A 26,194-nucleotide genomic window follows, 5' to 3' on the forward strand; every position below is an offset into this window, starting at 1 on the left:
ATTTGTACTGCGGTGTCTCGGCCTCGCTCTTTAATCGGAGTGTCTGGGTGGATGTGGTGTTCCAGAGAGTCCCCCGGAACATCTTACAGTCTTAACTCTAAAACAACCAGGACCTTTTACATTTGAACCGATAAGGTACCAATTCCCGGTACCTGGGAATCAATAACGGTACTTTTGTGTGCTTTAATAATTGTTATTTTGTGAATAATAAAATCAGATTTTTTTATGTAAAATTTAAAAATCAGCTGATTATCATAAATGTGCTGTCCAGTTTGATTAGATTTTTATTAAGGATCCCCATTAGCTGGTTGCCACAACAACCCACTAGTCTTCCTGGGGTCCACAAACTCAATACAATTACAAGTAAAAGCATATAATTATAACTACACAACACCGAAACAAATAAAAGCATCAATAAGCAAACAATTTACAGTCACAGAATAATAATTACCATATAAATATAACTACACAATACAAAACCAAACAAAAATCATCAACAAGCAAACTAATTTACAGACTCAGATAAAATATTACTTTCCTTTTTAAAAAACCTGTTCACTTTCAATGCCAGTGAGAATTCGAGGCAGGTTATTCCAGAGTGATACAGATCTATAAATAAAAGATTTCCGTTGTTATGTCTTATTTCCTTATTACTTTTCGGAGTGTCATTTGCAAGTATTATATAGCAGACTTTGCATGCAGTTGCAATTCCAAAACGGTAGATGGCAGTAGTGTATGGGCTATGGTGTGTTGCCTAGCTAGGAAGTAGTCTTTGTCATTCGGTTAAATGCCTGTTTATTCTTTAGTTGCACCTAGGGCTGCAACTAACGATTAATTTGATAATCGATTAATCTGTTGATTATTACTTCGATTAATCGATTAATAATCGGATAAAAGAGACAAACTACATTTCTATCCTTTCCAATATTTTATTGAAAAAAAACAGCATACTGGTACCATACTTATTTTGATTGTTTCTCAGCTGTTTGTACATGTTGCAGTTTATAAATAAAGGTTTATAAAAATTAAAAAAATTGCCTCTGCGCATGCGCATAGCATAGATCCAACGAATCGATGACTAGATTAATAGCGAACTATTTTTATAATCGATTTTAATCGATGCAATCGATTAGTTGTTGCAGCCCTAGTTGCACCCTACAACATGTTTATACAGTATCATAGTCAAGTATTGTACTTATTACACACCAGCTGTTTTATTGTAACGTGTATCTTGGTTGTTATAATTTCCAAATCGCTAATGCTAATCAGTACCTTGTATATGGTATAACCAATGTAAATTAGCATCAAGCTAATGCATTTTCAAAAAGCGCAGCATTACTTTACATTTGGGTGTTTTCTATCAGGCATACTTTAAAAAATTGCAACATTAGCTACAGGCAGTTAGGCTGAGTCCGCTCTAAGGCCTACATTAAGTCGTTTAACCCCTTAAAGGAATAATTATTTAGCCTCAGCCCCGTTTCAGCCACACTAAACCAGCGTTTAAGGTCCCCCTCCTCGGACAAATTTTTACACGGGTAAGTCAGCCGTGTATTTCTTGAATCTCCGGCACTTAGCTTCGTATGAACTCATTGATCGTTTACAAAGTGAGTTCGGAGAGGAAGTGACGCCAGAAAGACCGCGCTCAACACAGGAAGAGACATCAGAAAGAATGCGCCATAGTCAGCTTCATAACAAAGATGGAGGCGGATAATCCAGACATGCCCGTGTTTCTCTTTCTTGTACGTGGACAGGCGCTTTTGGAAATCACAAATCAATACCTTAAGAGAAGGCAACAGGCGATTGTAGCTATTTCGGATACAACACTTCTCAGACGGCAAGATAACTTTCAAATGTCCGGGTCAGCTGTGAGTCTATTTACAGAAAAACTTGGTCCCTTCTTCCCGTGGATGTGATACAGGAAGTGAGTGTGTGACTACAAATGTTGCTTTATGGATGTGACTGTGAAGTGGCCGGGCAGCGTGCATGATGCCTGCATCTTCGCTAACTCCGCCATTAGCGCGCAGCTGAAAGATGGAACCACCCCCTCGTGTCAGGGGTCTTAAACGGTGGCATTGTTGTGTGTGGACACCGATAAGGTTAGGTGTGATTTACCCTAGATAACCTTATCCAGGCTTAGTGTAAACGGGGCCTAAGTGCTGCTTGAGTGATAGTTTTCCTACCAAGTGTTAAGTCTACAACCAGACGTGACGTCACGTACGACAGAGATATCTGAATATGGCACCGTTTGATTTGACGTCAGTCAATATCTGGTAATTACCCATCCTTAGCAACGACATAGCAACAATCAGAAAAACACACAATATAGAAGAGGACATGACAGGAGGGAATGGTGGTGGTCTTGGGACAATTTTTGACCGACAAATGACGGCGTAAACACAAAGTTTATGATATTGAGCTTGAGGTGAATATGTTCTCAACCAAATAGCCTCAATGTTCTTTGAGCTTCTTGATTGACTACTTTCTTTACCACGTCACAATTTACGGAGCGATGACTCGGCAGGCGTTAGCAGGACAAATGCACTCAACGTACCTCAGACCACAATTCAATCTTTTAAGACATAATGGTATGTTTGCGGTCTTTGGTCAGAAGGGGAAAAATCTGGACAAAAACAGCCCGATTTGTCTTTGTGTGTGTACCCTACCTAAGAGTGAAGGATCTTGACCCTCACTATGAATATCTAAATGTTGTTTCTATCTTATTGCAGTAATATTAGTAGCAGCTGTTTGTCTCTTGAATCCAAACATTGTTTGCAAAAATCTGACTGTACTTGAAGGAAACCCACCACAGTGACTGAAGTCCTTCATACCAAAGTCGCAAACATCCTGAACAAAGGCTTGGATTTCCTGGTCCATCCGAACGTTCTCATCACTGGTGTAGTAAATATTAACCACATCGGAGACAAAGCTAGCATAGCAAAAAAGAGGACACAAATCAGTTCTTGTTGAGCAGTATGGATCAGTACTGTCACCTCACCTCTTTATGGCCTCCCACACCTGGTAGCCGTCATCCCTGTAGAAGTAGGATGGCAAATTCTTGTCATCCATTCCACAAGCTTTGATCATGTCAGGGAAGCAGAGTGACCGGAAGGTCAGCGTCTTTATCACCTTCTGAATCAGCTGCACATGACCTCCTCCCCCGATGGCGTTTGCCTTGATTAAACAAAAAGTGGTTTAGACTTTGCATGAACATATCGACTTTTGAGAAACGTACTGCAGACTTCTCCCAGTTGATGACGTCTACCAGTTTTTCTTTTCTCTGACCCCTCAGTCCGTCTACCCTCAATTTGCTAAAACATGAGTCAGCATCATTCTTTGTCCGAGGCACTTTTCTGACTCCCCCGGAATCTTAAATGCTTCTTAGTCTTAGAAGTCTTCCAAGACTCACAGGCTGAGTGTGAACCCTGATTCTCAGTCTGCCCCCACATTTTCAGAACTTGAGCCTGCCTGAGTCTTCAATCCTTGAGCTCCATGAGTGCACAAAATGCGATCACCTCCTCTCAGATGTTTAAATGTATAGATGTGTATCCTGGGATTCGAATTAGGATTTAGCATTCAGGTTGTTACCCTGCTTTTGAGTATCAAAAGTCTCATAGTTCTGACAGCCTAAGCCTGCAGGGAAACCTCCATACCCTGAGCCTACACTTAAGTGTCCAGAGCCCAAAACTGTACCCCAAATCTATTGCGCCTGCCTCGGATTTTTCAGTAATTAAGTGCCTGTCCTTGGTCGAGTACCACACGGGTTGTGGGCTGCCCTCGAAACTTCAGAGTCTTTAGCTTCATTGTCAAATCGGAAGTATGCCTCACATGTTTAGAACCTGAACCTGCCTATTAATCTTCAGTCCCTGTCTGGTTAACTAATGCAGATGTCAGTCAAACCCCTCTGGTGGACTCCAGCCACTATTAGTCTACATTAGAGTCCACCTGCTTTAATTACACACCACATCTAAGGAGTTTTACTCACCTTATCGAAGAGACCATGGTCACAGATGAGGGCCTCTCTTGCCTTGGTGTTGATAGCGATGGTGAAACGGACGTGAGGAATGAGTAACTGTGAAGGAAAGTTAATGAGTCCAGCATTCTATTTACCCCTCTTCATTGCGAGTGTCACCTTATAGACAGGGTGGACTGCAGGGAGATGCCTGAACATGGCGATGGCAAACATCTCTGAGATCAGATGTGTTCTCAGCAGGTGTGTGACCGTCTGGTGGTGCTGAAAGTCTGACGAGCGAACCCACATCTTGGCCAGAAGCCAGTCGTACTCGCCATCTGTGGGCAGGAAGATGGGGCAGTCTTCGCCTGGAGTCTGACCCAACTGGAAGGAAAAGAGGAGGTAAAGATACACTAAAGTGATCTAAGACTTGATGATGTTCGATCACAGCATACCTGAATGGCGATGGGCAGGATCTTGTTCTGTGTGTTCTTGTAGAGAAGACAGATGGGAGCTGTAATGTACTGTCGGGTTTGTGGATCTGTACAGTTGGCTTTGATGCCATCTAACACTTCATAGTCCACTATGAAGATGTTACCTGCCTGGAAACACAACATAAATTAACCTTTCAAGAGGAGTTTAAACTGCCACATTATAAATTAGCTAAAAGCTCAAATTCATTACAACAAATGTAAAACTACAGTCATCCCTCGCTACATTGCAGATTTTTTTTTTAAATAAAAAAAAAACAAAAAACAAATACAATAATAATTAAAAAATACATGTTTTAGGCCTGAATAAAAGCTGGGGTATCTAAGTTATCATCCTCATTATATTAGCATCATACAGCATATCGTAACAGTAATCATTTCTGAAAAAATTGTACGCCTGCGTGCTGTGTGCGCTTTATAATGAAGTATTTTAGTAAATAAAACCTCGGAAGACAAAATCATTTGTCTTCCTTGCGGTCAACCCCACCAGATCTAAGGATTTAGAGAAAGGAGGTGTGAGCAGAACTCACGACGCAATATACAGTAAAGCACCTGCACGTTGCGAACTTGTTTGCAGTAAAGCATGGCTGCCGAACATCCACCTGGAAAGATTGCAATACTTGCGCTTGCCTTAACAACATACACTGCTAAAAAAAACAAAAGAAGAAATCAGAGGAAGAGAAGAAAGACGTTGTACATCAGTGCTGTCCAAACGTTTTGACTGGGGGGCCCGCATTGGGTAAAAAAAACATAAACATTTTTAAATTACACCAATTTAAATCCATTGCAAAGGAAAACACTCTCTCTACACTTACTGATGTTTGACTTTTAATTGCTTGATATTTGTGATTGATTACAAAGCTTTAAAGAGGTCATCACGGAAGGTAGGTAGGAGTTGAACTTTCGCATACTTTTAATATTCAATTATAATGATTATTAACTACATATCCATTATATTATTATAATATGTAAACACACACACACACATATATATATATATATATATATATATATATATATATATATATATATATATATATATATATATATATATATATATATATATATATATATATATATATAAAAATACATACACTACTGTTCAAAAGTTTGGGGTCACATTGAAATGTCCTTATTTTTGAAGGAAAAGCATTGTACTTTTCAATGAAGATAACTTTAAACTAGTCTTAACTTTAAAGAAATACACTCTAAACATTGCTAATGTGGTAAATGACTATTCTAGCCACAAATGTCTGGTTTTTGGTGCAATATCTACATAGGTGTATAGAGGCCCATTTCCAGAAACTATCACTCCAGTGTTCTAATGATACAATGTGTTTGCTCATTGGCTCAGAAGGCTAATTGATGATTAGAAAACCCTTGTGCAATCATGTTCACACATCTGAAAACAGTTTAGCTCGTTACAGAAGCTACAAAACTGACCTTCCTTTGAGCAGATTGAGTTTCTGGAGCATCACATTTGTGGGGTCAATTAAACGCTCAAAATGGCCAAAAAAAGAGAACTTTCATCTGAAACTCGACAGTCTATTCTTGTTCTTAGAAATGAAGGCTATTCCACAAAATTGTTAGGGTGACCCCAAACTTTTGAACGGTAGTGTATATATATATATATATATATATATATATATATATATATATATATATATATATATATATATATATATATATATATATATATATATATATATATATATATATAATGGGTGTAATTTGAAAACATTTTATGGTAATGGGATATTTTTTCTGATAATATCCACAAAGTTCAGTGAGCAGGTTGTGTTATGTGTGACGATGTGTGTTAACTTTTTGTGTCGGTTGAATTTTTTTATGCACTATGACTAGGAAAGTTTGTTTGGAATGGGTCATACATGTTAATACTGTGCTTGGGATGTCAGGAAAGTACACATCATGGTCACAAAACCGAGTCTCTCACATTATCCACAAGATAGTAACAATTTGCCACCTGTCAGACCCCTGGGCAATTAAATTTAATATAGGCTCCAGCACCCCCCGCGACCCCGAAAGGGACAAGTGGTAGAAAATGGATGGATGGATGAATGCAAAGCCAGGTTGCTTATTGAAATTGAACTTGTGCCCTCGTCTCGCGGGCCAAACTGAAGATGCCGGCAGGCCGCCCGTCAGCCGGGGTTTGGACAACCCTGCTGTATGTACATCTAAAACCAAAGAAGAGCCAAAACTCGAATAAATATTGGTCCGGTGTAATTAAGATGGAGGGCACTGCAGGCAAGTCTTGGACTAACATTGGACGCGCAAGTGGCTGTTTTTGTCTTATTTTCTATAATTATATTGTGGTGAGCGATAATGATATTCACCAAGCATGACTTACATTTCCAGGGTAAGGGTGAACCATGCAAACAACAACAGTTGGCTAACCTCAGCGTTATCTTCACCGTGTCAATCACAAGTTGTCCAACATTTGGAAAAACTACTTTTTGATGGACTTCATCTTCAATTCCTGCCTCATCTTTACTATAAAAGTAGGTGACATTGTCATCACCAGGAAAGATGAGGTCACCTACCTAGGTTCCATTCTAGAGGCTAACCTTTCCTGTGATAAAATGGCAACCTAGGTTATCAAAAAGGTTAACCAACGAACGAGATTTCTCTACAGAATCTCCTCTCTGGTCAACAAAAGCACCATGAAGATTCTGGCGGGAACTCTCGTTCAACCCGATTACGCATGCACCTCCTGGTACCCTAGCACCTCCACAACCCTCAAATCTAAACTCCAAACATCCCAGAACAAGCTAGTCAGATTACTTTTAGACCTCCACCCCAGATCCCACCTCACTCCTACCCACTTTGTGGGCTGGCTCAGGGTGGAGGACAGAGTTAAACAACTTGCACTGAGCCTAGTCTATAAAATCTGCTACACCTCCCTGATACCGAAGTACATGTCAAACTACTTCCTTAACGTAAATGACCGCCATAACCACAACACCAGGGGGAGCTCCACTAACCACGTTAAACCCAGAATCCGAACTAACAAAGGTCTTAACTCATTCTCTTTCTATGCCACAACAATGTGGAATGCGCTCCCAACAGGTATAAAAGAAAGGGCATCTCTATCCTCCTTCAAAACCGCAATAAAAGTTCACCTCCAGGCAGCTACAACCCTAAACTAACACCCGCCCCAGATTGTTAATAATCAAATGTAAACAATCAAATGCAGATACTTTTTCTTATGCCTTCTGATCTCTCTCTCTCTCTCTCTCTCTCTCTCTCTCTCTCTCTCTCTCTCTCTCTATGTCCACTACTTGCTGTCCATGTCCTACCCCCCCCCCCCCCCGCCCCCCCATCCACACACCTGATTGTAAATAATGTAAATAGTTCAATGTGAATATCTTGTGTGATGACTGTTTTATGATGATAGTATATATCTGATAGTATATATCTGTATCATGAATCAATTTAAGTGGACCCTGACTTAAACAAGTTGAAAAACTTATTCGGGCGTTACCATTTAGTGGTCAATTGTACGGAATATGTACCTCACTGTGCAACCTACTAATAAAAGTCTCAATCAATCAATCAATCAATAACACATCGCCACATTGGTGAGACTCTGTGATCAATGTCAAAAATTGAACAGCGGGACGTAGCATTAGACATTCGGGCACGGCACTTCAGGCTAATAAGGCTCAGCTATCAACAGCTGTGCCAGCAAGGTGAAGAGAACCTCTCTCGATTCAAGATGCACTTTATCTCTGACATCGGTAACACAGCTTTGGCGTGAGTGATGTGGAATGACAAAACAGACGCACATTGCTAACAAGATGGAACAAGTAACAACAAATCTAATGATCGTAGCTGAAATTGTCAAGTTGACCAAGATTTTGTAGAGCACGAGCCTGTGGTTTCAGCTCATGAAAGCCCAATTCTAACTTAGAGGAATTATCTACAAAGTATTTCCACGTCGTGGCCAGGTTGTACGGTGACGGCCATAGCAGTGCTGCTTGGAGGATCCCCCGGGCTACCGGTAAGTACTGCAATCGACAGTAGAACACACTGAAGGTTACTATATTGAAAATTGTGTAAAGGTGACTATGGATGTTATTTCATGTTTTTAAACATATTTAGAACGTTGTAAACGGTATTGTTATGCTCTAACTGTAAGAATATTTGTGTTATTAATAAAAATCCTACTTCGCGGAAATTTGTTTACCACGGTCATGTCCGCTACTCATTACACTGCGATAAACGAGGGACGACTGTACGAACTAAAAGTAAAACACATTTTTGAGGCTGTTGCTAGTGTTGTATACTTGTTGGCCGTGTGATGGGTGATGAGCCAAGAAGACGCCAACGAGGAATCGTCGAACAAAAAGCTTTATTTGTTTCAGCGAGCCTCAGACTGGAGCTGCAGCTCCAGGAGAAAGAGTATGAGCCTGATCACTCTTCTGCTGTCTCCTTGGACAACCGTCCTTAAATATATTTTACACGAAGACAGTTACTCTTTGTTGTTCTAGCCTTGGGGCCGACATTGGGCCACGTTATATGCTGACAACAGTGGCACTTTTTTGTAAAAATGTTACAAAAAAGATTAGTTAGAATAATACATAAGGTTGGATATAGAGAACATGCAAACCGTTTTATTTATTGAATCACAAATATTAAAATTCAACAACTTGGTGCATTTGCAAACTATAATCTGTTACCCAAGAATGTAGAACAATTCTTCTCAACAAAAGAGGAGAAATATAACCTTAGAGGAAAACTTAATTTAAAACATGTGTATGCGCGTACAACACTTAAGATCTTTAGTATATCAGTATGGAATAGATAAAGCAAGGAAATCAAACAATGTACTACTAATATGATTCAGTCTAAGAGACTGTTCAAACTACAAAGGTTCACAAAGTACAAAGAAGAAGAATTATGATAAACATCTTGAACCTCTAAAAAAATAATCAAATGTATCTTCTAGGTGAACCATAAATTACTTCACTATTTAGTTATGAGAACTTTAATATGATTACATGTCTACCATTTACTTATGTATTTAATATTTGTTTACTTACTTAATGTACATTAATTTATTACTCATTTATTTATTCACTGTTCTGTTACAAACTGAGAACAAAAATATGGGATAAAATTGCTGTTATATGAAAAGGGGTAGTATGAAATAAAATCTGCTTCTTCCTACTCCTTTTTGGACGTGCTGTAATGAAACTGGTAATATGTAATGCATTACTTTGTAATTGTATTATATGCATGGTCGAAATAAACGGAAACTAACTCATTTATTTCATAGTTTTAGACCTAAAATTTTCCACCAAAATAGACACAGTAGTAATTTTTTTCTGGTAAGTTTCAGCACATTTTGGAAGGTCCACGTCAAGCTCCAAAATGTGTGTGTGAGCTGAGGTCACTTACAGAGACTGGAGGCAATTTCACATTGCGTAGTATGTGTTTTGGTAGCATCTTCATCCCGAATCATGTTATTGTTGCACGGAATTCAAAGGAATTATCAAATATGTCTGTCAGATGCATTGTTGCAGGTTGTAACAATACAACTAAAGATGGGATCAGCCTGCAGATATTTCCAAGTGATGGCAATATGAAGAAAGTATGGACCTCTCCAGTCAAATTGACTCACATAAAATGGGACGGACCAAGCAAGATGAGTGTAATTTGCAGCGACCATTTTAATGATTCTGACTTTGATGGGTTTTGGTCATAGTTTGTATGGAAAACATTTAAAGACCTGAGCCAAATGCACCCTCAAGGGGAGAACGACTCAGTCAGAACCTGAAAGAAAAACGGACAAGGAAGAGCAGTCCAGGCATTCAAAAAAGGACAAATGTTAGTATTCTATTTTGTGTCCTCTTCCATTGATGTTTTCCTCAGGATGCTTAAGGAAATCCTCAAAGAGGAAACAAAGGCAATGGTGTCTATGGAAGAGCAGGGGAGTCTAGATTTATATTTTGCTCATAATATTAACCATATCAGATTTGATGTAATCATGGACCAGGTTGACAAAAACAACCAATTAAGTGATCAACATAATAGTTTTACATGCCTTTATCCACACCTTCTATACGGGGAAATGGGCTCCAGTTCTTAAGATGAAGTCACACCAAGCAGGCTGGGCGACATATCGGTTCTAGCGATGAAAAGGGGGCGTTCCAAATACAGTTAGTTATTTACCCATTAATCAAAAACTAATTGATATTATGAGAAATGACTGCAAGACCATTTTTTAGCAGTAAAAACTACATAAAGACTTAGACTTAGACTTCCTTTTTATTGTCATTCAAATTTGAACTTTACAGTACAGATAAGAACAAAATGTTGTTGCATTAGCTCATGGTAGTGCAGGATAAAAAAGCAATAAGGTGCATATATAAATAAATAGATTACTGTACAGATAAATACATTGCACTTTTGCATATGCATCCAGGTTTATGGATGTATATTATATTGTCTATATTCCAGCGAGTTAATCCATTTTTGGGGGGAATTGAGGGGATAATTATGATGCGTTCAAGACTAAATAAAGAGCACTTGTTAATCACATTTGGGTCATCTGGTCCCTATGGGTCCTTTATTTGGTCCGTTAATGATTATTTATTGACTACAAACAATGTACTTTTTGTTCATCAGATGCCAGCGACATGTCGTGACAGGCAGAACTATAAACTGCTCTTTCACTAGATTGCAGATAGTGCACAATTACCCTATTTATCCACCTGATCATGATTGATACAACAGAATAAGTCACAACACGCTTGGAAGTGTGATGTGAGCTGTTTGTCATGTAAAATATGTGCTTTGGCCCAATGAACGTGAAACCCTGCTCTAAAGAGAAAGTTAAACTAGATCCACAAAAGGCCACAATAAAGGAAGCCTTTGGTGGTGTTCCTCTCTGTAATTCTTACTGCTATTTGTTATAAATATGGTCAATTAAACAATACAGTAATTTGACAATGAGCCTACTTTTAAGCCTGTGGTATAAAACGAGAATTCAATGTTGTTGAAAAGAAATAAGTCTCAAAACTTTTGTCACAACTTTCTGAAAACACTGCCATGAATTCAGGCATTTTAGGCCACAACGATCGCAAAAACAGTCTACAAAATCCTGGAGAGACTGTTATCTGATTCTAAAGATGAACATTATTGTAGAAGGACCCACGTGTCGAACGTTAGCGTGACTTAAACAAGATAACACTGCTAGATACAGTAGAAGGGCGCCAAACAGCATAACGCGCTGCCCACAATTTTGTTGAGAGGCGACTGGCAATTCACATCATTATCTGTTCAGTTCCCTATTTAAAATCAGTATAAATACACTCAAATTTCGATATAACGCGGTCATTGGAGTCCATAAAATACCGATTGCGATATTCCGTAGATCGCGTTGTAAAGAAATCATTATTTTTTACTTTATTCTTTTTTAAAAGACTACACTAAAATGATCCCCAAACCTGAGGTGACATGAAAGGTGGATTGCGCTCCCACATCACAGAATGGGTTGGGCACTATCCACCAGTAGGTACTAGGGTTGACACTAATAAATCATTTTCGGTACTATACCGCCTCTGAAAAGTACCTGTACCCAAATTTGTGGTATCATTCAAAAATAATGTAAAGCATCAAACAACAGAAGAATAAGTGATTATTACATTTGAACAGAAGTGTAGATATAACATGTTAAAAGAGAAAATAAGCAGATATTAACAGTAAATGAACAAGTAGATTAATAATATATTTTCTACCACTTGTCTTTAATAATTTTGACAAAATAATAGAATGGAAAATGACACAATACAGTACTGCATACGTCAGCAGCTAAATTAGGAGCCCTTGTTTGCTTACTTACTAATAAAAGACAAGTTGTCTTGTATGTTCACTATTTTATTTAAGGACTAAATTGCAATAAAAAACATGTTTAATGTACCGTAAGATTTTTTGTTAAAATAAAGCCAATGATGCAATTTTTTGTGGTCCCTTTATTTAGAAAAGTACCGAAAGGTATCAAAATAATTTTGGTACCGGTACCAAAATAATGGTATCGGGACAACACTAGTAGGTACCGACATCACTGGGTGGATATTTTGTTATTGAGTAACATTTTTATTTAGTAACTTCTAGTTTCTTCCGACAAAGAAAAAAAAATCGCTGCTTTTGGTTCACTCTGTGCTATCTTTCTATTTTGTGTGCTTCCTAATCTTTTATAGCCTTTTTTAGCCTTTCTTTAACACATTTTGTAGTCTTATTGAATTTACAAAGCATTTGCTCCTCTGAAGACAGCAAGAACTCAACTCGGTGAAGGGAAAAACGTGAGTATGGCTTCGTGTTTTTCTTGCTCCCTTCTCAAGGAGAGGTTGTTCCTGCTGGAGGGACGTGTCCGCCACTAAGAACAGAGTAACTTCATAACTTTAGATACCGTGGACACGCTTGCTCGCTTTAGCTGTATTGAGCTAACGAGCCCAGTTTGTATCAGCCCTAAAAGTCCCACAAGCTACGGTGAGAAGGCTGACATGCATAACAGATTTAGCCCGTTAGCTAGTCCTACGCCACAGTGTACCAGCCACAGACATCTTATAAGTAGACACGGCATCGACCGCTACGGCCTACTGGCGCTGACGAGACGCGGGGCCGCCATCTTGGAGTGGTGATCCGCTCCACTCAGTGCAATTCATTTGGCAGGAGCAATGAACTGTCAGCGCATTTAATTAATCTTACCTCACTGAATACCACTGATTTTCACACGTTTTTTTGTCATACGTGTAGCTATGATAAAGGACACATGTTTTGGCGTGCTTTATTATTCATAGTTTGCTTAACAGTAATATAATATTCTTATATGCTATAAGTGTCTCCTGATTTCCGAGATCAAAACTGGGAATATAATCCCAGAGAAGGGGGAAAAAAACGGTCAGCTATTTTCAAATTGAAGAAACAATATGATTAGGTTATGTAAACATGCGTATATCCTACATAAACAATGTATGAATACATTAGATATCTATATATCTTAGGGACCTATAGACTGTATCTCTGTTGCTGCAGCAGCAGAGAGTTTATTCTGTCTTGACACTTTGTACTGATATTTTGTATTACATTCTTCCCTTAAATGATAATGTTTACAGTGATTGTTTTATATGTATTTTTTATGTATGTCGCTTTGGATAAAAGCGTCTGCCAAATACTTAAACATAAACATATATAAACACCTGAAACTCTTTATATCAGCTAAAACCACCAATCTGTTTCACTGGATTCAGAATAAAACCAAATTCTGTCTTACAATCTTTATCTTAATCATTTATTTCAACTTTGTTATTCAAGTATGACATTTTAAAATGTAATTAATTTAATTGACAAGCAATTATATTATGGTCATACTCTTGTTTGCTAGTGGCTACGATTTCAGTACTATTGAAGATCTTTGCTCCTTCTCGACTCTGTGGTAATATTCTTTTCACAAAATACAACCAATAGTATGTTAATGTTAAATCTTACTTGTGAAAAGTAATCCCCCGATTCTTATTTTCAACAGTCCGCTCATTTGAGCAGGAAAACGCTGAACACCAGCCCGGCATCTTTGTTTTCTACCTGTCAACTGTCAGTTTAGGCTGCTCGCCGGCTCCTCATCACCACTTCAAGATGGCGACCCAATTTCTCGCGTCACAGCAGCCAATGCTGCGTCTACTTATAAGATGTCTATGGTACCAGCCACCACACCGCGATACATAGGGGCGGAAATTCGGGGTCCATGGCACGATCGCGTTATATAGAATATTGCTTTATATTGGGCCATGTTATATCAAACTTTGAGTGTAAGTAAGCCCTCACTTTTAATAGTCGTCTCCAGTGCAGTTATTCCACGGCATCACTGTATCAAGACACTTAGCAAAAAATGACAGTGCGCCTACCTCTACTTCCTGTTCCAAAGTCAAATTCCTCTTGAGGCTGGCAGCAACCATCTCATTGGTAACAGGAAACTTGTCAGGAAGTTTGGTGCACTTTTGGATCATCCCGGGATTGCATCCGTTCAGGAATTGATAGCTAATAATGTAATCGTCCTTCCAGTGCTCCATCACATACTCTGCATAAAGAACGAGCAGTGTCAGTTATATGGTGACGTGTGTTTTGAGATGGTCTGCTGTGCTAATGTGTCACATCTAACCCTCTGCTATGTTTATACAAAACCCAAAACCAGTGAAGTTGGCACGTTGTGTAAATCGTAAATAAAAGCAGACTACAATGATTTGCAAATCCTTTTCAACCTATATTCAATTGAAATGGCTGCAAAGACAAGATACTTAACATTCGAACTGAGAAGCGTTGTTATTTTTTGCAAATATTAGCTCATTTGGAATTTGATGCCTGCAACATGTTTCAAAAAAGCTTGTGCAGGTGGCAAAAAAGACTGAGAAAGTTGAGGAATGCTCATCAAACATTTATTTGGAACATCCCACAGGTGAACAGTCTAATTGGGAAAAGATGGGTGCCATTGGGTATATAATCAGCTTCCATGAAATGCTCAGTCATTCACAAACAAAGATGGGGCGAGGGTCACCACTTTGTGAACCAATACATGAGAAAACTATTTAAGAACAACAATTCTCAATGAGCTATTGCAAGGAATTTAGGGATTTCACCATCTACGGTCCATAATATCATCAAAAGGTTCAGAGAATCTGGAGAAATCACTGAACGCAAGTGGCAAGGCCCGTGACCTTCGATCCCTCAGGCGGTACTGCATTAAAACTCAACATCAGTGTGTAAAAGATATCGCCACATGGGCTCAGGAACACTTCAGTAAACCACTCTCAGTAACTACAGTTGGTCACTACATCTGTAAGTGCAAGTTAAAACTTTACTATGCAAAGTGAAAGCCGTTTATCAACAACACCCACAAACGCTTCGCTGGGCCCGAGCTCATCCAAGATGGATGATGCAAAGTGGAAAAGTGTTCTGTAGTCTGACGAGTCCACATTTCAAATTGTTTTTGGAAACTGTGGACGTCGTGTCCTCCGTACCAAAGAGGAAAAGAACCATCCGGACTGTTATAGGCGCAAAGTTCAAAAGCCAGCATCTGTGATGGTATGGGGGTGTATTAGTGCCCAAGGCATGGGTAACTTACACATCTGTGAAGGCACCAGTAATGCTGAAAGGTACATACAGGTTTTGGAGCAACATATGTTGCCATCCAAGTAACGTCTTTTTCATGGACGCCCCTGCTTATTTCAGCAAGACAATGCCAAGCCACATTCTGCACGTGTTACAACAGCGTGGCTTTGTAGTAAAAGAGTGCGGGTACTAGACTGGCCTGCCTGTAGTCCAGACCTGTCTCCCATTGAAAATGTGTGGCGCATTATGAAGCGTAAAATACCACAACAGAGAACCCGGACTGTTGAACAACTTAAGCTGTACATCAAGCGAGAATGGGAAAGAATTCCACCTCAGTTCCCAAACGTTTACTGAGTGTTGTTAAAAGGAAAAGCCATGTAACACAGTGGTAAAAATGCCCCTGTGCCAACTTTTTTGCAATGTGTTGCTGCCATTAAATCCTAAGTTAATGGTTATTTTCAACAAAAAATAAGTTTCTCAGTTCAAACATTAAATATCTTGTCTTTGCAGTATATTCAATTGAATATAAGTTGAAAAGGATTTGCAAATCATTGTATCTATCTTTACGGTAATGTATACGATGGCTAGTATACCACACGATGATATGATAGTGTATGCTATGTGATGGTATGTTATCATATTAATGCTCTTCTATGCAGTGTTATCGCATATTATGGAATTAAACTACAGTAGTACCTCAATTTACAAGTTTAATTGGTTCTGTGGCAGACCTCTTCACTCAAAACACTTGTATCTCAAATCAACAGAGCCCATCAAAATGAATTGAAATCCGTTTAATTGGTACTTGGTCCCCCCAAAACAGCACAATTTTAACATGTAACAAACGACTTTAAAATAAGAAATATTGTATGAAAAACTACTACGAACAACTACAGTCATTTTATGAAGTAGTGTAATAACAATGTAGAGCATTTATGTTGGAGAGTGGGCTTCTACAGTATCTCCGTTGAGCTGATTCACCATCAAACACACCATCAGCATATTTCATGGATACATGTCCACCGCCTAGATACTATTTTAACTTCCTTGGCTGGCGTTATCAACATCAGTGGGTTGCACACTAGCAGCGGTACGCTGGAATTGCTTCGCCAAGTCGGCAAAACCCTGTTGTGTTTTGATGATTTATCTATTTCATTCAATGAATATCATCCACTTCTTCTCCGCACCGTCCTTCACACTCACTTACTTCCTTCCCATGGTTGGTAAACAAAGTTATATGTTGATCTCTAGCTATAAACGAATGCTAGCGAGTAAGACCAGGGGCCGTATTCCTAAAAATTCTTAGTGCAAAGAATTGCTCCTTGTGGCCAAATTCTAAGACCATTTTTAGAATCGAAAAGGGAAGAGTAGATCCTAGTAAAGATCAAAGAGTTTACTAAAGAATCATATCTTTTAAGAGAGCTCCTAAGGTGAGATCTGTTAGGAGCAGGGAAGATGATATATTTAAGTGGCTTAAGAGTACTCGCCCTAGACAGTGGACAAAATGGTTAGATATTCTCCAAACACTGGATGACAGTGAATGAATGAAACGCTACAGATTGGATCGTGCAAGAATCATGTTTTTGGTTGATCTCATTAGAGATGCACTTACTTCTCCTAGCCAACGCCACAATGCAATACCACCCAAAATGAAAGCCAGCCAACACTGCTTCTTAGAGGCCGGTCAGCAATCCTAGACATTGATAAAAGCTGAGACATTTTACCAAATTGAGTTGAAATATTGAAAGTGCAAAAATTACTAGCATAAAAATTAACGAGTAAATTAATATAACTATCACTATGAAATACTGAGCAAGTGGGCCTAAGTTATCACACATATTGTAGGATAATTTGAAAGAACAACCTTACAGTTCATTTACCAAATATTTTATTTGATGTGAAATATTATTTACAATTACACAGTCTTGATGAGATTAGAGTTTATCGATTTGAGGGTCCACCTTTTGCCCATTATCACCTAAAGCAGTGTTTTTCGACCACTAGTATACCGTCAGATATTGTGTGGTCTGCCGTGGGGAGTTATGCAATTTCACCTAATTGGTCATAACAATTTTTTTTTGCAAACCAATAATTAGAATCCGCAAATAATACTCTTCCATATCAGTAGGTAGCTAATTGCTTTGTAAGCCTACTTTGAAACAAGACAATTAATGATGCATGGATGGTTATGGTTTGAAGTCATATCGAACAATTGCGTCAGGTATTTGATGAGAACGACTTTATTTTGTCAATATAGGCTATTGAGTTTCGTTTTTAACATTTTCTGCCCCTGGATTTTTTAAATGAAAACAAATGTGCCTTGGCTCAAAAAGGATGAACAAAACTGACCTAAAGTAAAAATTTGTAATCGAGCTTTTTAGGCTCAAGCAATCACAGCTTTTGAAATGACTCATCAACCACACCTCCTCACGAAGTTAGGAGTTTCTGTCCATTCCTTGCTCAGAGTTCCCTGAGGATGTTCTGGAATCACTCCTAAGCTGAGACCTTGCTAGGAATTTTTAAATTAAACAAGGAGCTCTCTGAGAGGATTCTCAGAATCTTTAGGAGTACCCACCCAGATGTTCTTGGAGGGTCTTACAGGGAATGCTTGTAACTTAAATACTTGCTTGCAACTTAAAAATACCCAAGCAACAGCTCTTGTCTCAAAACACTCTTAAATTGGGGCACTCTTAAGTTGTTGAGGTACCACTGTACGCTATTATACAATATGATGGAAGGTATATGCAGACCTGAAGTTGGGTTTTTGATTGTACAAAAGATTGTCTCAAATTCAGCCAAGCTGCTCCACGAGGACTGGAACAAGTTCATGAAGTCGTTCACACACAGGTTCACCATTCTGTAAAATCCATGTTGTATCAGAGTTTGAGCTGGAAGCTGCTGTTAGAGGCAATACTTACGCTTTTGCATAGTTCAATGCAAAATCCCCTTCTTTGTCGCTCTCAAACTGGATGTCTCGAGGCAAATCCTTTTGTCTGTTTGCATCTATGCTCCTCGGAAAGCCCGGCTGCCACTCCATCCATCTACAAGTTACAATAAGGCTGTGACAGAGCGCAGACGCAGCCTTCCTCAGGGCACGTTATATCCATACCTGTAGATTTTGCGCCTCATTTCCAGCTCGTTTTGCCTGTGCTTCTTAAGCAGACTTGTCTTATCATCCTGAGGCAGGAAAGCTAAACACATGATGAATGCACAGTGCAATGAATAGAATTGGCGCTGTAGTTTGGGATTATGATCGATATCTACCTCGTCCATCTCGCAGCGTCACTTCCTTGCCATCCAGCAGCCATCGGTAGCAGGGGAACTCCACAATATCTCCGTCTGGGGTCTTCACGGAGACGTACCTGCAGTACCAGTCATCCAGCACCAAGTGTTTATTCTTCTCCAGCTTCACCAACATAAGCTCACCCAGGTTCTCTTGCACCTCCACTGGGTAGGAGTCCACCTACAAATCATACACAAGTTTTGTTTGCATTTAATACAAGAGCTGTGTTAATAAAATCTCTCTTGAGTTTGGCAGTTTAGTCGTTTACAGTAATGTACAACTGCACTGAGAGATGTTTTTAGGAGTTTTGCAGTGAAATCAGGAAAGCACATCATTAGACCTTTTTCCACCAAAATTTCCGGAACTATTAGTGTCTGGATCTAGAGGTTCCTGTAGAAGTATGTGGTTTGTGTTTCCACCGCATTTCACAGTTCAGGGTAGTTTATACAAATTATGCTGATGACGTATGGAGGAGTGGTTTAGAATATTTATATTCTGATAAATAAACAGACAATATTAGGTCACGGTTCTTTTGCTAAAAAGTAAGTAATTGAAATACAAAGCAATAGGGCTGTGAATCTTTGGGTGTCCCAGGATTCGATTCAATATCGATTCTTGGTGTCACGATTTGATTCAAAATCGTTTTTTTTTTTTTCAATTCAACACGATTCTCGATTCAAAAACGATTTTTTCCCCGATTCAAAATGATTCTCTATTCATTCAATACATAGGATTTCAGCAGGATCTACCCCAGTCTGCTGACATGCAAGCAGAGTAGTAGATTCTTGTAAAAAGCTTTTATAATTGTAAAGGACAATGTTTTATCAACTGATTGCAATAATGTAAATTTGTTTTTAACTATTAAATGAACCAAAAATATGACTTATTTTATCTTTGTGAAAATATTGGACAGTGTGTTGTCAAGCTTATGAGATGCGATGCAAGTGTAAGCCACTATTGTTAATTTTATTTTTATTTTTATAAATGTCTAATGATAATATCAATGAGGGTTTTTTAATCACTGCTATGTTGAAATTGTAACTAATATTGATACTGTTGTTGATAATATTCATTTTTGTTTCACTACTTTTGGTTTGTTCTGTGTCGTGTTTGTGTCTCCTCTCAATTGCTCTGTTTATTGCAGTTCTGAGTGTTGCTGGGTCGGGTTTGGTTTTGGAATTGGATTGCATTGTTATGGTATTGCGGTGTATTTTTTTGTTGGATTGATTAATTAAAAACAATTAAAAAATAAAAAGTTTAAATAAAAAAATAATATCGATTTTTTTTAAAAATGAAAATCGATTCTGAATCGCACAACGTGAGAATCGCGATTCAAATTCGAATCGATTTTTCCCCACACCCCTACAAAGCAATCATAAACAAAACGACATGATTTATAAAAAAAAAAGTGTACTGAATTGTTCATAAAAAGTCCGCAATGTCCAACAGTCAGAAAGTCATCCTCTGTAAATGATGAATTCATGAGTCAGGTGATTCATGTTGGTCCATTTCAGCTGTAAATAACAATAAATAAATTATAAATGTCAGTCTTTATCTCACGCCGACAACACGAACACATCGGCCTTAGCGTTAGCTTGTTAGCATTAGCATTCTGTTCACTCTGTTTGAGGCTAATAACTACACAAATGGAGTGTCACTGACTATTTGTACAACAGGTAATAAAGTAAATAGTTAATATTTGATGTCATTTACCTTCGTTCGACTCGTGTGCTGCCTACATGTATCCGACAAAGTCAGAGTAGTAAGCAGCTGAGGTCGCCGCTTCGAGTCTGGCTTAATACTCCACCGTAAATACGTTTAAAAGAGTCCGTCCACTTCTCGTATGGAAATTAATTTTGTAAAAACTAATAAACAACAACACACTGCATATACTGTAGTTTAAAGACTACGGCTGAGTAAAAACACTTGAAAATAGTTTCACTGCATTCTTTAGCCCGCAGGTGCCTCCAAAAAGGTTCCTGCATTTCAAAAGCTCCTTTTCGTTCTTCTTTCTCTCCATTGTCAAGTTTGTTGTATTAGAAATACACAAGAAATAGGAAATAAACAAGTTGCCGCATATATTCCAATGGCGGTCGTGTGTTTGAATGAGAAGTTTTAGGAATTCCCCCAACTGTGTTCAACCAATCAGCACAGCCCACTCCCGAAAAGGTTCATGGTCGCTTGGAAAAGTTCCACCACCACTCTGAAAGGTTCCTGGAGAAGTAAATCTACCAGATTAGATTTTGGTGGGGAACTTTATTTACCTGCGTAAGTGGGAAAATCCCTGCAATGGAAAAAGGCCTGTTGTAAAAAAAATGTTCTACATAAAGTGGTACCTCAACTTAAGTGTTTTGAGGTAAGAGCTGTATCTTGGCTAGTTGTTATGCTTTAAAGGCCTACTGAAATTATTTTTTTTTATTTAAACGGGTATAGCAGATCCATTCTATGTGTCATACTTGATCATTTCGCGATATTGCCATATTTTTGCTGAAAGGATTTAGTATAGAACAACGACGATAAAGTTCGCAACTTTTGGTCTCTGATAAAAAAAAAAGCCTTGCCCCTACCGGAAGTAGCGTGACGTAGTCAGTTGTTCACCTCCTCATATTTTCCTATTGTTTTCAACGCAGCTAGAGCGATTCGGACCGAGAAAGCGACAATTACCCCATTAATTTGAGCGAGGATGAAAGATTTGTGGATGAAGAACGTTAGAGTGACGGACTAGAATGCAGTGAAAGACATATCTTTTTTCGCTCTGACCGTAACTTAGGTACAAGCTGGCTCATTGGATTCCACACTCTCTCCTTTTTCTATTGTGGATCACGGATTTGTATTTTAAACCACCTCGGATACTATATCCTCTTGAAAATGAGAGTCGAGAACGCGAAATGGACATTCACAGTGACTTTTATCTCCACGACAATACATCGGCGAAGCTCTTTAGCTACTGAGCTAACGTGATAGCATCTGGCTCAAATGCAGATAGAAACAAAATAAATAAATCCCTGACTGGAAGGATAGACAGAAGATCAACAATACTATTAAACCATGGACATGTAATTACACGGTTAATAATTCTCAGCCTGGCAAAGCTTAACAATGCTGTTGCTAACGACGCTGAAGCTAACTTAGCAACTTAGCAACCGGACCTCACAGAGCTATGATAAAAACATTAGCGCTCCACCTACGCCAGCCAGCCCTTATCTGCTCATCAACACCCGTGCTCACCTGCGTTCCAGCGATCGACGGCGCGACGAAGGACTTCACCCGATCACAGATGCGGTTGCCGGCTAGCATCGGCTAGCATCGGCTAGCGCGTCTGCTATCCAAGTAAGTCCTCCTTGTTGTGTTGCTACAGCCAGCCGCTAATACACCGATCCCACCTACAACTTTCTTCTTTGTAATCTCCATTGTTCATTAAACAAATTGCAAAAGATTCACCAACACAGATGTCCAGAATACTGTGGAATTATGAAATGAAAATAGAGCTTTTTGTATTGGCCTCAATGGGGAAGCCATACCTCTGTTCTACTGGCTACGTCACGCGCATACCTCATATCCAAAGGAGTTTTCAACCGGAAGTTTAGCGGGAAATTTAAAATTGCACTTTATAAGTTAACCCGGCCGCATTGGCATGTGTTGCAATGTTAAGATTTCATCATTGATATATAAACTATCAGACTGCGTGGTCGGTAGTAGTGGGTTTCAGTAGGCCTTTAAATTGCAAGCAAAAATTTGAGTCACAAGCATTCCCGCTCTTAGTTGGCGTAGCAAATGTCACATTAAACCCCATAAGATCTGCCAAAATCAGCTTGTTTTACTCGGTAGCATTAGCTTATAGCTAGAGATGGACATAACTTTGTTTTTTCAAACATGGGAAGACAGGAAGTGAGTGTGAAGGACAGAGCTTAGAAGAAAAAGCGATGATATTCAATAATTTAAGCCGTGGTGTACTCTGCTGTTGACAGGCATATCTGCACGTCCAGGAAATAGGCCCTGGCGAGAGCAGTGATAGCATCTGGAACCTGGTAAGTAGCTGAACACAGTCCATAGGACGTTGTGTGGAAACGAGCCAAAGGCGTTGGCCAGATCCAGGAAAACAACATGGAGGTCTCTTCCATCACTCTTCATCCATCCGATGTAACCTTCGCCCAGCCACAAATGCAACTCTGGAGCGTTCTTCCTGGAGCAGGTGTTGTGTTCTCAGGTAAAGTACTGATCATCATACTCGTTGTCGAATTCATTCCTGGGTCAGTTACCGTGTTGTCTGCCAATGAATCATCTTCCGCCCCTGCTCTCGCTGATTCTGGGGGTATTTTTTAATTTCGTCTTTTCGTAGCCAATGATGGGTGGGATACGTGCACGACAGTGCCACACTACTCCCACCAGAGGGAGCTAGCCTGTGGCTTGCCCGTTGGGGTCTTTCCCTACTGTCTACTGTCTTTCCAGGCTGTCACAAGGTGTTCCCCTGGTTGATCCAGATAATCAGATTTACAAACACTGGATATGATGTTAGTACCCAAAATGCCATGAACTCTGTATTGCAGGTGCACCCTTCTCCCTAAGCCAAGCTTGTGCCTGAACACATACCTGAGTGGGGTTAGATGGTTTTTTTTCCTAACAAACTTGGGTGGGGACGATAGTCATCACAAAATAGACAGACAGATGTCCATGACAGCCTTGGGCACCGCAAAGATTGCTCCAAGTTGGTTTTACAGACACATGATATGATGTTAAAATAATATCTAAGCGGCGGACATTTATCCATGAAATTATGGAGAAGCTGCTGACGGTGTGTTTGACCAGGAAGCAACTGGAAGAAGACATCGAGGAAGTCCACTCTCCAAGGTAAATGCTGTACATTATTATTATGTTACTTCATCACTGTAAAAAGATTGTATTGTTTTTCGTACAATATTTGGATATATAAAAATATATCTTACAATTGTGATGTTTTGGGGGGCTAAAAACACCGATTAAATAGATTTCAATCCATTTCAATGGCAGATGTTGGATGGAATGGAAAATACAAAACAAGAGTCTGACAGGAAATAATACACAACAGGATTTAAGATACACATGTTTTGAGTTAAGAGCTGCGTCACAGAACCAGTTGAGCTCATAAATTGAGGTTATTAATTAAATTAGGACGTAAGTACAACAATGTTACAAATTCTTTACCTCTCACACAACATTCTTTCCAATATGTATATAGTGCATTTATGTAAAGCTATGAATCCACAATTGAGTCTATTCCAGTTTCATTGAATGCTTGTTTTTTTTCTCTATAAATTATAATGGCAATATATTCAAATGCTCCATTGTTTAGTTGAAATTTATTTTCATTGACTTTTAATCAAAATTAGTGCTGTGAAATGATATTTTTAGCAGATTAATCACACTTTTGAATTTTGATTAATCATGGGTAATCGCTATAAATTACTTATTAAATTACCTTTAAAAAGACCCCAATATTTTGACACAAATGCAATTTATTGTCAGAATTTCAATAATGTTTTTAATATTTTGCTTAACTGTACATCATTTATTTGCTGAAAACATGGTAACAGTTTTATTTAAAGTTCTGTCTGGGTTCATTTTGAAGTGACATCTGTATTCGTATGCACTGACCTGCAACAACCTGCTCCTCTTTTTAGGTTACCAGCCGCTGTTAAGCATGAGCGCTCCGATTAAATTAAGTGATTCATCTGCGTTTATCAATGATAAATGCAATATTTTTGTGTGATTCCTTTATTATTAATTAAGTGATTTTTTTTTGTTTTTACTTTTTAACAAAATATTCCACATCCAAAGTTGCCTCATTTGGATTCAAAATTAATTCCTTTAAATATTATTAAAAATGATTAACAATGTTTGCGGGTTTTTTTGTTACTTTTTATTCAACTCTTTCATGTTTCTACTGTCATTCCTTTAAATCTCGGCCAATTGTTTTGGTTTCAAAGGCACTGTGTCCCTGCATATTTGTCTATAGTCAAAACTACAAAATAAAACAGTTTAGTTGAAAAATAAGAGTTGCACATTTTTAACCTCAGAAAAACCACATTGCACATACTGTATTTGTAAAAGTAAAAAAAAAAAAGTCTATATTTCAAGGTTTAAACTTTAGGATTCTTTGTTTGTTTCACAGTGCATTGCAAAAAATAGCTGTCAAAATATAATTTATTAGAATATATATTAATATAATATAAAATAATTTTACTTGACAAGACTTGTGTAACTAAAAATTAGCAGGACCTTTAAGCTGCAAATAAGTATTTTATTCTAAAAACAAGCATTAGTCGAATTGCAATTCTTAAATTAAGCATCCTCGAGATGTTGCAGGATCTTTAAACAATCATTTCTATGCGGGAGAAAACCAAAATACCTTATTTGAACAGTTATTTTCTAAATTTTTGCATGTTTAAAATAGAATAGAAAAATATAGTTATTCATGCCAAAATTAAGATTATGCAATGACTAAATATAGGTAAATAGCTCTTAAATCTAGGGGAATGTATAGAAATACAATTTTAAATCTTGGCAAGTGGCAAATAATTTGCAGTATAGGAAACGGATAAGTTCAGAGTTCTCTGTTCTGTGCCTTGTTGCTTTTGGGAGAGTCACTTACCGCTCCCCTCTCCAAGTCATTGTGCAGAGCTTTATCCAGCAGGGTCCTCTTGCTGCATCGCTCAGTGGCCACCAGTGTTATGTAGACGTAATTGTCCGTCCCTGAAAAGCGTTGCTCCCCAGTGGCAACGGTCACCGTGTACGTCGGCATCTCTGCTGGTATTCAGGATCAAAACAAAAATGAACCAGCAGAAAAAGGCGATGCAGGGCGTGTTCAGGCTTCTCCTCACGCCAGGAAACTGCAGTGGCACTCCCTACTAACCATGTCCTCTTCAGATGATTAGACACAGGAAAGCCGTCTTTATCATGCCAAACAGACACTCCTACTGACTTTTGAGTGACACGGCATCTATGAAATGTGTTTGCAGTGTCTTGTATTTTGACCCTCTAAAGTTGCTTTACTATTTTGCCACATATATTACAGACTAGGGTTATCCCGATACCAATATTTTGGTGCTGGTACCAAAATGCATTTCGATACTTTTCTTAAAAAAAAAAAGGAGACCACAATAAATGGCAATATTGGCTTTATTTTAACAAAAAATCTTACGGTACATTAAACACATGTTTATTATTGCAATCGAAGAACAATTTTGGCCTTAAATAAAATAGTGAACATACAAGGCAACTTGTCTTTTAGTAGTAAGTAAGCAAACAAAGGCTCCTAATTTGTCTGCTGACGTACGCAGTAACATATTGTGTCATTTATCATTCTAT

The 26,194-nt window shown here is 38.5% G+C and overlaps 1 protein-coding gene across 2 annotated transcripts in view; it reads right to left on the reverse strand.

The window, feature by feature from the left end:
* Positions 1-25,669, reverse strand: part of LOC133657190 (polyunsaturated fatty acid 5-lipoxygenase-like) — a 31,186-nt gene extending 5,517 nt beyond the window's left edge. The window contains exons 1-11 of one of the 2 annotated variants that reach the window (XM_062058202.1): positions 25,479-25,669; positions 18,832-19,030; positions 18,677-18,758; positions 18,486-18,608; positions 18,318-18,424; positions 14,367-14,539; positions 4,405-4,551; positions 4,130-4,333; positions 3,983-4,069; positions 2,996-3,171; positions 2,805-2,926 (exon numbers count right to left, since the gene is read on the reverse strand). In XM_062058202.1, coding sequence (XP_061914186.1) covers positions 2,805-2,926; positions 2,996-3,171; positions 3,983-4,069; positions 4,130-4,333; positions 4,405-4,551; positions 14,367-14,539; positions 18,318-18,424; positions 18,486-18,608; positions 18,677-18,758; positions 18,832-19,030; positions 25,479-25,628 — 1,570 coding nt within the window. In that variant the 5' untranslated portion in view covers positions 25,629-25,669. Of the gene's footprint in view, positions 1-2,804; positions 2,927-2,995; positions 3,172-3,982; positions 4,070-4,129; positions 4,334-4,404; positions 4,552-14,366; positions 14,540-18,317; positions 18,425-18,485; positions 18,609-18,676; positions 18,759-18,831; positions 19,031-20,563; positions 20,957-25,478 lie in introns of those variants that run through there. The other variant, XM_062058203.1, reaches the window with a different exon arrangement.
* Between the last annotated feature and the right edge of the window lie 525 nt (positions 25,670-26,194).

Source organism: Entelurus aequoreus, linkage group LG09, assembly GCF_033978785.1.
Source record: "Entelurus aequoreus isolate RoL-2023_Sb linkage group LG09, RoL_Eaeq_v1.1, whole genome shotgun sequence".
Taxonomy (NCBI): domain Eukaryota; kingdom Metazoa; phylum Chordata; class Actinopteri; order Syngnathiformes; family Syngnathidae; genus Entelurus; species Entelurus aequoreus.